At 47.2% G+C, this 13448-nt stretch overlaps 2 protein-coding genes across 3 annotated transcripts in view; both read left to right on the top strand.

Annotated features, from left to right (window-relative positions):
* ttc28 (tetratricopeptide repeat domain 28) overlaps positions 1-13448 on the top strand; it is a 134507-nt gene that overhangs the window by 32467 nt on the left and 88592 nt on the right. The gene's annotated exons all lie outside the window — the stretch shown is intronic.
* Positions 2844-12340, top strand: LOC115592494 (uncharacterized). Its single transcript, XM_030435317.1, has 5 exons — positions 2844-4564; positions 5389-5392; positions 9802-9972; positions 10036-10452; positions 10665-12340. The coding sequence occupies exons 1-5, from the start codon at positions 2873-2875 to the stop codon at positions 12338-12340; spliced, it is 3960 nt and encodes a 1319-aa protein (XP_030291177.1). The 5' UTR covers positions 2844-2872.

Below are 13448 nucleotides of genomic sequence, written 5' to 3'. Positions count from 1 at the left end.
TAGAGGTCTTTTTGTCACTTGAACATACATCATGTTTGTGTCAGGACGGGGTTTAAAGGGGAAAACTAATGAAATAGGGCATGGACCCAAATGCAGTTACTCACAAGACAAGAGGCAGGAATGAGGGGGAACAAAAGGCTAGCTTTTATTGAATAAAGCTGAATGAACAAAAAGCAAAGAGCAAGACATGGAAATGAATCCAGGACCAAAAACCAAAGTAGCAACGCAACAGCAAGACAAAGTAGCAACTAAGGCTAAAGCAAAGTACAACCAAAAGCAAAGTTCAAATCAAAATGCACCAAAGAAATCAAAATCCAAAACATACCAAACAGGAGACTGCAGACTGGAGACATGAGAAGACATGGGCAGATCGTCAGACCAACAGAAGCTGACACAGACAGAAGCAATGAACCGACAAGGAGTGCAGGGCAGACACAGACTAAATTCACAGACACTAACGACAATACGAAGAACAAGTGAAGTGGACCAACAGGTGAGTTGACGTAGGGGAATCACGGCAGGGGCGAAGGCTGAGACAATCAGGAAGTCAGCGGCAGGGGTGAAGGCTGAGATGATCAGGAGGCCGACGGTGGTGTCGAAGGCTGTGATACTCGGGAGGCTGAAGGCTGTGACCCTCTGGAGGCCAACAGCAGGGATGAAGGCTGAGACCCCCTGGAGTCCGATGGTGGGGACAAAGGCTGAGACCCTCTGGAGGCCGACGTTGGGGACGAAGCCTGAGACCCTCTGGAGGCCGGCGTATGTGGCATGGGCTGGGACCCACTGGAAGCCACCGACGAAGACGAAGTCTGGGATCCTCTGGAAGCTGACAGACGCGACATTGGCTGGGACCCACTGGGAGCCGGTGGAGAAGGCATGGGCTGGGACCCACTGGAGGCCGGCAGAGAAGACGAAGGCAGGGATCCTCTAGAAGCCGGCAGATGCGGCGTGGGGTGGGACACACTAAAAGCTGGTGGAGAAGGCATAGGCACAGGCTGGCGGCAAAGGCGTACGCACAGGCTGGGACCCACTGGAAACCGACGGCGAAGGCGGAAGCCCTCGGGAGGTCTGGGACGTGGGCTGGGACCCACTGGAAGCCGGCAGATGCGGCATGGGCTAGGACCCACTTGAAACCAGCGAAAGCAGCGTGGGCTGGGACCCACTGGAGGCCAGCGGTGAAGACGAAGGCTAGGGCCCCCTGGAGGCCGGCGGCGATGACAAAGGCTGGGGCCCCCTGGAGGCTGGCAGCGAAGATGAAGGCTGAGACCCTCTGGATACCGACAGCGAAGGCGGAAGCCCTAGATAGTCTGGGGGTTTTGGCTGGGACCCACTGGAAGCCAGCGGTGAAGGTGAAGGCTCAGACCCACTGGAGGCCAGGCCGCTGACTGGGAAACCCTCCTGGACCTTGGCAGGGCCACCAACGGAGGTTTGCCGGGAGGTGTCGAGATGGGAGCCGACGGAAGTTCAACGGGAGCCAGTTGCCTGGGAGCCAACGGAGGAGCCCTGGGAGTTGTCAGCCTGGAAGCCGACGAAGGATCAGTGGCAGCGGTCGGCCTGGGAGCCAACGGAGGTTCTCTGGGAAGTGTCAGCCTGGGAGCTGACGGAGATTCTCCGGGAGGTGTTGACCTGGGAGCCGACTGAGGTTCTCCAGGAGGTGTTGACTTGGGAGCCGACAAGGGATTACCGGGAGTCAGTGACCTGAGAGCCCCCGGAGGAACCCTGGGAGGTGTCGGCCTAGAAGCCGGCAGGGAACCACTGGGAGGTGTCAGCCTCCAGCCGAGGAGCTGGAACAGGACTCAGCTGGGCCCCCGACTGAGGAAAAGGAATGGGCGGCGTCTGGGCCACCAACCGAGAACCACTGGCAGATGTCAACAGGTCTGCCGACCGAGAACCACTGGCAGATGTCAACAGGGCCGCCGACTGAGAACCATTGGCAGGCGTCAGCTGGGCCGGCGACTGTGAACCACTGGTAGGTGTTGACCGGGCCGCCGACTAAGAACCATTGGCAGGCATCGGCCGGGCTGCCGACTGAGAACCATTGGCAGGCGTCAGCTGGGCCGCCGACTGCAAACCACTAGCAGGTGTCGACCGGGCTGCCGACTGAGAACTACTGGCATCGGCTGGGCAGCTGACAATGGAGCTGGGGCTCCAAAGCCAGACTTCAGGGGGCCAGGACACGGCCGAGAACCTTGCTTTCTTGGTGGGGGCACTTTGTAGGCAAGGTGGGTTCCCCAGAAAGGGTCTGCAGGTGATTTCTGCACTGGGAGGAAACTGAAAGCCCTCAAGTCCTGTCTGTTCTGTCGGCCTCTTATTGTGAGAAACACCTGCAGCCTCATTATGAATCACCTACATTTAAGAAACACAAGCTGGTGGAGCCGTCAGAGAAGCTCCAGGAGATCTGGTTAATTCTCGTCCTGTTTGAATCTTTATGGGAGTTTAGTTTGATAACTTCCGAGAGTCAGACAGTTGTTTTTAACCGAGAAATGAAAAGTGAAGAGAATCAGAGGAAGAGTTAGAGAAACATCAGCAAAGTCTGAGGAGCCAAGAAATATTTTACAACTAAAAACTTTTATGTTTCCCAGTGTGGCTCAGATTTAACTGAGGCTTCGTTGTAAAAGAGGAAACGAAGTTCAGATTAACAGAGCTGCTCTTCGTCTTTGACTGAGTCACAGCTCGATCAGCCCTCCCTCTTCTTCCTCCTCTCACACAGCAGCTACACTCTGTCACTATATTTCCTTGTTCCCTCCCCTTCATACCTACATTTTTTGGATGGGTGTAACTGAGCTGACAGTTTTCATTCGCTGCACAAACACACCCTGTTCAGATCAGAGCTCAGACTAGTTTCAGTTATCAGGAAGTGAAGCTCACACAGTCGATGTCATTGAGAGGTGAAATGGCACAGAAAGCAGTTCAGCTGGACCGAGAGACTTTCTCTTGTCCGATCTGTTTGGATCTACTGAAGGATCCGGTGGCTATTCCCTGTGGACACAGCTACTGCAAGAACTGTATTAAAGACCACTGGGACACAGAGGATGAGAAGAGGATCTACAGCTGCCCTCAGTGCAGGAAGACCTTCATACCGAGGCCTGAGCTGCTGAAAAACACCATGTTAGCAGTTTTAGTGGAGGAGCTGAAGAAGACTGGACTTCAAGCTGCTCCTGCTGATCACTGCTATGCTGGACCTGAAGATGTGGCCTGTGATGTCTGCACTGGGAGGAAACTGAGAGCAGTTAAGTCCTGTCTGGTCTGTCTGGCCTCTTACTGTGAGAAACACCTCCAGCCTCATTATGAATCACCTGCATTTAAAAAACACAAGCTGGTGGAACCGTCAGAGAAGCTCCAGGAGAACATCTGCTCTCGTCATGATGAGGTGATGAAGATGTTCTGCCGTACTGATCAGCAGTGTGTCTGTATTTTGTGCTCCATGGACGAACAAAAAGGCCACGACACAGTGTCAGCTGCAGCAGAGAGGACTGAGAGGCAGAGAGAGCTGGAGGGGAGTCGACACAACATCCAGCAGAGAATCCAGGACAGAGAGGAAGATGTGAAGCTGCTTCAGCAGGAGGTGGAGGCCATCAATGGCTCTGCTGATGAAACAGTGGAGCACACTGAGAAGATCTTCACCCAGCTGATCCGTCTCATGGAGAAAAGACGCTCTGATGTGAAGCAGCAGGTCAGATCCCAGCAGGAAACTGAAGTGAGTCGAGTCAAAGAGCTTCAGGAGAAGCTGGAGCAGGAGATCACTGAGCTGAAAAGGAAAGATGCTGAGCTGAAGAAGCTCTCACACACAGAGGATCACAACCAGTTTCTACACAACTACCCCTCACTGTCAGCACTCAGTGAGTCTACACACTCATCCAGCATCAAGATCCGTCCTCTCAAGTACTTTGAGGATGTGACAGCAGCTGTGTCAGAGGTCAGAGACAAACTACAGGACGTCCTGAGAGAGACATGGACAAACATCTCACTGACAGTGACTAAAGTGGATGTTTTACTGTCACAACCAGAGCCCAAGACCAGAGCTGACTTCTTAAGATATTCATGTGAAATCACACTGGATCCAAACACAGCAAACACATGGCTGTTATTATCTGAGGGGAACAGAAAAGCAACACACATGCAACAAAAACAATTTCCTTCAAAACATCCAGACAGATTCATTGAGCAGTGGCAGGTCCTGAGCAGAGAGAGTCTGACTGGACGTTGTTACTGGGAGGTGGAGTGGAGAGCAGGACGATTTGGAGCAGTTGGTGTAGCAGTCGCATACAAGAATATCAGCAGAGCAGGGAACTCATATGAATGTGGATTTGGATTCAATTACAAATCTTGGATGTTATATTGTTTCACAGGCAGTTGTACCTTTCATCACAACAATGTCCAAACCCCTGTCTCAGGTCCTCCGTCCTCCAGAGTTGGAGTGTACCTGGATCACAGAGCAGGTATTCTGTCCTTCTACAGCATCTCTGACACCATGACTCTCCTCCACAGAGTCCAGACCACATTCACTCAGCCTCTCTATGCTGGACTTCATCTTTTTGGTCATGACGTCACTGCTGAGTTCATTAAAGTCAATTAGACAGAAGTCATGTCAGAGGAAACTCTACAGCTGAACACTTCATGTTCTCCTGTTCTGGTCCATTTTTAGATTTTGGTCCATTTTGCTTCTGTAAAATGTTTTATCTCAGACGACTGGACAGAAAACGTCTTAAATACAGATGTAGGTGTTTAATTTAGTTCAGATTTATCTTCAGACATTCATCTAAATGTGTGCATATTTAATTAGATCACCTCATTTGCATATTCAAGCGTAAAATATCAGAAACATCGTAAAACAAACAATAATTGAGAGCGCTGTTCATGTATCGATCACAGTCTGATCTATAGAACACTTTATTTCTAATAACATGAAGAATATTGATTGTTTTTATGGTTATTGACAACATTTTCTGGTTCATAGAGTGATAAAAAGAGATATCAAGTTTCACTCTGTAAAAACGTTTGACTCTAACATGTCGACAACATGAAACAAGAACTGTGAGCCTGATTTCATCCAACGTTCAGGGCTCTGTTCTGGATGGTTCTGATGAGATTACGCCTCATTTTAATATTTGAATATACATTAACGATATGTTTGATGATGTAAATCTGTCAATAATCATCCAGGGAAGTTTGATGTGATACCTGTTGGTTTCACGTCTTCGTGTTGGTTGGCAGGCCAGCTGTTATCACGTTCGTGGAGGTGCAGAAAGGAGGTGGGGGACTCCTGGAGTGATCTGGTCCCCCTTTCAGAGGGAAGGGCCCTGATGAAGGTGTCATGCATCAGAGACTGGGAGCAGTGGGTAGAATATCTTCTGGGGAATAAACTACCTGTGACCTCACTGTCTGTTTCAGGAAGGTGGGAAGTCATGTTACTGTTATCTCTGTCTCTCAGTGGAGGTTGAGGAACTGACTTCATTCCCAAGGACTTAGGGTCAGTTTTGAATTGTTCACATCTTCTGAGTGGAGAGGGAGTTAACCTTCCATCAAGGGAGGAGTGTGAATTGGAGTAACCAGAATCACATTGGCTGAATGACGATGGTGGGGAGAGACATCCTGAGTAAAGCCTTAACAACTCCTCCTGGTGTGAACAAAGATCTAACTCTGCTGCGTGCAGGTCATCTAAATAGTGCATGGCTTTCTTATTAGCCATCTGAACTTCATTGAGGAGACTAGAATTATGCACTCTAAGGAGTTCTAGCTCCTGTTCTAGGTTTGTTTTGCTCTGAACAGCAAGGCTGGTTTGCCTGTGGAAGATCAGAAGCAAACATCTTGACAACTGGCCTGTGGATGCTGTCGCCGCATCACAACTGTCCTCAAGTAGGGACTCTATCTCTTCATTGCACTCAACGAGATTTAACCTGCTAATGACTTCAGGGCAGCCAGGTTTCACACTCTGGGCCACGGAAGAAATAAATGGCTCTACACAGGGGCTCTCCATTGTTAAGCAAGTTGTCTAAACCACGATCAGTTTGGTTGGCTATTGCGTTGCTTTGGCAGACACTCTGTAGTGTAAGCTTGGTGGGAGTACACTAGCCTAACCAAATTGTGTGCTGACCTAAACCATAAGGGGTAGCTTCCTCTGGGGAAGGAGTAGCTATGGCACAATCAAGTGCTCTGGGCACACAGATTGGGGCCAATAAAGATAAACACAGTTTACAGCATAACATTGTTTACCAAACCTTAAACATGCACTAACTAGAATGCAGGGTAGTAACAATCGGACGATTGTCTCTTACTTTTGACTAAGGCTGAGATACGTGGTAGAAACAGCTAAAGTACAAAACTTCTGTTTCACAGGGCTGGTAGCACGCTGTGGCTCTATCTCTGGCTCTACCTCTTACTCAGGCTGAAATGCGAGGCAGTAACAGCCAGATATAAACTTCTATGTATCAGGGTGTGGGTGGCGCACTGTGATTAACACGAGGAACACTGAAATTGTCATCAACTGTCAGGTCGGGGTTTTAGGGAAGACTTTGGAAAGGGGAAGGTGGACCCAAATGCAGTTACACGAGAGGCAAGGATATGAGGGAACGAAAAGCGAGCTTTATTTTAAAGCTGAACACAAAAACAGGAGCAGACAAAACGGGGCAAGAGGCAAAGTATCAACCAAAAACAGCAAGACAAAGTAGCAAAATAAAACAGTTCAACAAAGTGCAAAGAAAAAGGCAAAGTACAAATCAAACATGGAAAACTCAAAACCAAAACATACCATGACGGGACTCGAAGAACATGGACGAGAGCATGGACGTAAACAGGGGCTGACAAGAACAATGACCAGACAAGGAGTGAAGGGAACACAGAGACTAAATACACAGACACTGATGACAAGACGAGGAACAGGTGAGGTGGACCAACAGGTGAGGTAACGAAGGGGAGGAGCACATGAGAACATGAAGGGAACAAAGCAATAGACAGTGGGAGCCAGAGGGAACATAGGAAAATACACAGGAGAACTTAAAGGACACATGAGGGCATGGAAAAACAAAAGACACAAGACAAGATACAAGGACATGGAAAACAAATACAAGAAACCACAAGACAAAACTAGACACAAGAACACAACGAACAAGAATCTACAGTCATGACATCAACAGTTTGACTACAATGCATTGAATACGGGATATTCAAATGCTGAACTGAAATTCTCAGAATTTCCACAGAGCACTTTCAACTTGAATTGATAGCAGCAATGGCAAATGACTCCAAGTGGTAGTTAATAACCTAAAAGATTTTGGTTAATCAAATGGGTTATAAATTTGATTGATAAATCAATTCTCATCACACTGCAATTGTTTGTATGTACAAATCAACATCTACTCCTGTAGTAGACTAGTGGTTCAATGTAAAAACTTTTGGCTAAAGGGTTCAAGATGTGAATCTTAAATTTTTGGCACTGTCCAAATTATGCTGAGATCTATGAATGACGCCTCGCACGGGGTACCATTTATAGTGGGTCTTGCATTACATAAGGCACAATCGGTAGTGTTTATGCAACAATAAAAGGGGGATTTAGGTTAAATCGGGCTATCAATATTAATTAATGATTATATGGGATAATTATTAATTATGACAAATAATATGATCCAATTTACATTAGATCACCTCGGGGCACCACCCTTGAAAAAAGCAAAAGATAGCAACTTCACTAAATCGCTCTCATAAAAAGGTACTCAACTGTTTATAATTCTAATTAATAATTAACTTGATAACTACAACCAAATGTACCAGAACAGCTAGTAATGGTTGAAGTATTTTGGAGTTCTTCACAGTGTAGTGGTTGGCAACATTCACTCTTGTGCAATTTTAAATAGGCAACAAGAAGTATCAAAAGTCTTTATTCAACACAAAAGTGTGTGTGTGTGTGTGTGTGTGTGTGTGTGTGTGTGTGTGTGTGTATGTGTGTGTGTCTGACGTCGAATTAGCTGTCTAGGGAAGCAAACTACCAATAATTTGACTTAATGTCATAATAACACCAACAGTGAACGACACATACATTGAACACAAATGCATTACATCAACCAGAGTTTAAAGTCCTGCGCTTAGCTGTGCTGTGCTATCTAAGCCTAGTTCAACGTTACCAGTCTTTGAAGAAAAGGTGCTGGTGGTTGCAGGAGAAGGTTGGGGTTTCAATGTTGAACAATGCTGTTCTTGCTGTGCAAAGTTTGATGATGATAAATATGTTGATAATCATCCGGGGAACTTTGATGTGGTATCTGTTGGTTTATGTGTGTTTTTGTCTTCGTGTTTGTTGCTGATTGTTGTGACGTTTCTTTGCCTGTAAATCAAACATTCTGGCCGGGATTTTGACGTCTTGTCAGTTGTCATTCTGTAAATGTGGTTGTTTTTGTCCACGTGGACGTTGGAATGAGGAACTGTGAGGTTTTATAAAGTGTAATAATCACGATTCTTATCAATAAGCAGAGCGTTGATTATCGTCTTGTACATGTGTGAGATTCAAACAAACTGATTGTGTGGATGAGTGAATCTGTTGATGAAATCATTGATCAGACTGTACTGATAGACGTGGGAATAAAGTGAGGCTTTAAATCATGAATAAACAAACGTGAACAAAGTCTTTTCTCCTCGTCTTCATTCAGCGTCTCACACAGAGCTGACGGACAAAACATGAAACCAACATGAGAGAATGACGGAGGCTGTTTTCCTCCTGAAGCCGCACAAAGCTCACAGTTCATGTTGAGAGCAGCAGAGTCGCTCGTTCTCTGTCCTTTAGACTTCATGGATAAAACAGCTTCGTCACAGAGAAACGAGCAGAGTTTTCTGTCGCTTGTTGCGTTTTACAGCCAACATTTAGTTTGTGCTCTCAGTCAAAGACGACACGGACAAAAAGCAACCTGTCTTGTTGATGCTGCCCTGATCCATCACACTGTTTTCTACTGTTTTCTACGGGCTGCAGCATGAATTAGATGTATATATGTACACACACGCACGCGCGCACACACACTTCACACACACCCACTTCCTCCTATGACAAAGTGAAAACAGCAGAAGAATGAAAAGATGTGAGAGGTGCTGGATTATCACACAACATTATCGTGTGTTATTAACAAGATATCATATATAATATTTGTTTTGTAACCGTGACTGTGCTGGGGGCGTGGCTAATGCTGATGACTGGAAAGTTGTTACATCACAACCTTATCGTACTTCTGACGGCTTGTCTTGAAGTTGTGTACACTAGCTGTGTGCATTTCCTTGTGTGGATTGAGTGTGTCAGAACAAAACAAGATGCGGCCTCCTGTAGCAGAGTCAGTCCTTGTGAATCTATAAGAAACACCTTGATTCCTTCAGGACGGGGTTTAAAGGGGAAAACTAAGGAAATAGGGGGTGGATCCAAATGCAGTTACTCACAAGACAAGAGGCAGGAATGAGGGGGAACAAAAGGCAAGCTTTTATTGAATAAATCTGAATGCACAAAAACCAAAAAGCAAGACATGGAAATTAATCCAGGACCAAAACAGCAAGACAAAGTAGTAAATAAGGCTAAAGCAAAGTACAACCAAAAGCAAAGTTCAAATCAAAATGCATCAAAGAAATCAAAATCCAAAACATACCAAACAGGAGACAGGAGACTGGAGACATGAGAAGACATGGGCAGATCATCAGACCAACAGAAGCTGACAAAGACAGAAGCAATGAACGGACAAGGAGTGCAGGGCAGACACAGACTAAATACACAGACACTAATGACAAGATGAGGAACAGGTGAGGTGGACCAACAGGTGAGTTGACGAATGGGAATCACAGAGGGCATGGGCAGCGACCCACTGGAAGCCGGCGACAAAGAAGAAGGCGGCGGCCCCCTGGAGGCCGGCGGCGGAGATGAAGGCGGAGACCGTCTGGATGCCGGTAGCGAAGGTGGAAGCCCTCTGGAGTTTGGGGCCGTGGGCTGGGACCCACTGGAAGTCAGCTGCGAAGGTGAAGGCTGAGACCCTCTGGAGGCCTGTCCGCTGACTAGGAAACCCTCCTGGACCTTGGCAGGGCCACCGACAGAGGTTTGCCGGGAGGTGTCAACCTGGGAACCGACAGAAGTTCATTGGGAGCTAGCGGCCTGGGAGCCCTGGGAGTTGTCAGCCTGGAGGCCGATGAAGGATCAATGGCAGCAGTGTACCTGGGAGCGGACGGAGGTTCTCCAGAAGGTGTCGACCTGGGAGCCGATGGAAGATCACCGGGAGGGGTCAGCCTGGAAGCCGACGAAGGATCAGTGGCAGCGGTCGGACTGGGAGCCACTGGCAGGTGTCCACCAGGCAGTCGACCGAGGGACAATGTCTGGTGTCGGCCTGGGTGTCAGCCACGCCATCAGCAGAGCAAACTCGGCAAGCGTCAGCTGGGCAGCTGACAATGGAGCTGGGGTTCCACAGCCAGAATTCAGGGGGCCAGGACACAAGTCACAGCTCGGTCAGCCCTCCCTCTTCTTCCTCCTCTCACACAGCGGCTACACTCTGTCACTATATTTCTTTGTTCCCTCCCCTTCATGTGTACAATTTGGTGGATGGGCGTAACTGGTCTGACAGGATTCTTCACTGCACAAAAACACCCTGTTCAGATCAGAGCTCAGACTGGTTTCAGTTATCAGGAAGTGAAGCTCAGACAGTCCTTGTCTCTGAGAGGTGAAATGGAGCAGAAAGGAGTTCAGCTGAATCGAAAGACTTTCTCTTGTCCGATCTGTTTGGATCTACTGAAGGATCCGGTGGCTATTCCCTGTGGACACAGCTACTGCAAGAACTGTATTAAAGACCACTGGGACACAGAGGATGAGAAGAGGATCTACAGCTGCCCTCAGTGCAGGAAGACCTTCATACCGAGGCCTGAGCTGCTGAAAAACACCATGTTAGCAGATTTAGTGGAGGAGCTGAAGAGAACTGGACTTGAAGCTGCTCCTGCTGATCACTGCTATGCTGGACCTGAAGATGTGGCCTGTGATTTCTGCACTGGGAGGAAACTGAGAGCAGTTAAGTCCTGTCTGGTCTGTCTGGCCTCTTACTGCGAGAAACACCTCCAGCCTCATTATGAATCACCTACATTTAAGAAACACAAGCTGGTGGAGCCGTCAAAGAAGCTCCAGGAGAACATCTGCTCTCGTCACGATGAGGTGATGAAGATGTTCTGTCGTACTGATCAGCAGTGTATCTGTATTTTGTGCTCCATGGACGGACATAAAGGCCACGACACAGTGTCAGCTGCAGCAGAGAGGACTGAGAGGCAGAGAGAGCTGGAGGGGAGTCGACACAACATCCAGCAGAGAATCCAGGACAGAGAGAAAGAAGTGAAGGTGCTTCAACAGGAGGTGGAGGCCATCAATGGCTCTGCTGATAAAGCAGTGGAGCACAGTGAGAAGATCTTCACCCAGCTGATCCATCTCTTCAGGAAAAGACGCTCTGATGTGAAGCAGCAGGTCAGATCCCAGCAGGAAACTGAAGTGAGTCGAGTCAAAGAGCTTCAGGAGAAGCTGGAGCAGGAGATCACTGAGCTGAAGAGGAAAGACGCTGAGCTGAAGAAGCTTTCACACACAGAGGATCACACCCAGTTTCTACACAACTACCCCTCACTGTCAGCACTCAGTGAGTCTACACACTCATCCAGCATCAAGATCCGTCCTCTCAAGTACTTTGAGGATGTGACAGCAGCTGTGTCAGAGGTCAGAGACAAACTACAGGACGTCCTGAGAGAGACATGGACAAACATCTCGCTGACAGTGACTGAAGTGGATGTTTTACTGTCACAACCAGAGAACATGACCAGAGCTGACTTCTTAAGATATTCATGTGAAATCACATTGGATCCAAACACAGCACACACACAGCTGTTATTATCTGAGGGAAACAGAAAAGCAACACGCATGGAAGATGAACAGTCTTATTCTGATCACCCAGACAGATTCACTGGGTTGCAGCAGGTCCTGAGTAGAGAGAGTCTGACTGGACGTTGTTACTGGGAGGTGGAGTGGAGAGTAGGAGTTGGTGTAGCAGTCGCATACAAGAACATCAGCAGAGCAGGGAGCTCAGATGAATGTAAATTTGGATTCAATGACAAATCTTGGAGGTTATTTTGTTTCACAAACAGTTATTACTTTTATCACAACAAAGTCAGAACTCCCGTCTCAGGTCCTCGGTCCTCCAGAGTTGGAGTGTACCTGGATCACAGAGCAGGTATTCTTTCCTTCTACAGCGTCTCTGACACCATGATTCTCCTCCACAGAGTCCAGACCACCTTAACTCAGCCTCTCTATGCTGGACTTTATCTTCTTGTCCTTGACGCCACTGCTGAGTTCATTAAAGTCAAATAGACAGAAGTCATGTCAGAGGAAACTCTACAGCTGAACACTTCATGTTCTCCTGCTCTGGTCCATTTTCAGATTTTGTCTGTAAAAACGTTTGGATCTAACATGTCGACAACATGAAAGGAGAACTTTGAGCCTGATTTCATCCAACGTTCAGGGTTCTGTTCTGTTCTGGACGGTTCTGATGAGACTACGCCTCATTTGAATATTGTGTACATTAACGATGTGTTTGATGATGTAAATATGTCAGTAATCATCTGGGGAAGTTTGATGTGATATCCGTTGGTTTACATCAACTGTGCTGTCTCTGCGGGACAGTGTGTTAAATTGTGTGTTTTTGTCTTCGTGTTTGTTGCTGATTGTTGTGGCATTTCTTCACCTGTCAATCAAATATTCTGGGTGGGACTTTGACGTCTTGTCAGTTGTCATTCTGTAAATGTTGGAGTTCATCCGGCAGAACAAATGTGGTTGTTTTTGTTGATGTGGACGTTGGAATGAGGAACTGTGAGGTTTCATGATGAGTAATAATCACAATCATAATCAATAAGCAGAGAGCTGATTATCGTCTACACGTGTGAATCTGATGATGAAATCATTGAACAGACTTTACTGATGGACGTGTGAACAAACTAAAGCTAGAAATCGTGAATAAACAAACGTGAACAAATTCTTTTCTCCTCGTCTTCATTCAGTCTCACACAGAGCTGACGGACAAAACATGAAACTAACATGAGAGAAGGTCGACGGCTTCTTTCAGGGTTAGGGTTGGTGTTAGTGTTTTTGACGAGGATAATCGTGGCATATTATCACATATCATATAATCCTGTGTCTGCTCAGCAGGACAGCAGACAGACGAGAGTAGCTGGAGAACATAGTGGAGCTTTTAGCTGCTTTTTAGCAGCTAAAGAGACAAATGTTTCCCTCAGAAGGCCAAAAACAGAGCTAAAAGATAGCGAATGTTGGACTTGTATTCATGAGGTTGAACACAGAAGGTACCGGGAATCATCAGGCTGCTCTGTATCTGCAGTTGGCAACAATATCAAAATAACAGCTGATGTCATGTCAACATTGTGTTCACGAACAAAAAAGAACCCTAAACTTAAAGGCACCGAGG

Source organism: Sparus aurata, chromosome 12, assembly GCF_900880675.1.
Source record: "Sparus aurata chromosome 12, fSpaAur1.1, whole genome shotgun sequence".
In the NCBI taxonomy this organism is placed as follows: Eukaryota; Metazoa; Chordata; class Actinopteri; order Spariformes; family Sparidae; genus Sparus; species Sparus aurata.
Note: the sequence above shows the minus strand (reverse complement) of the source record. Positions and strands in the feature narration are given on the sequence as shown.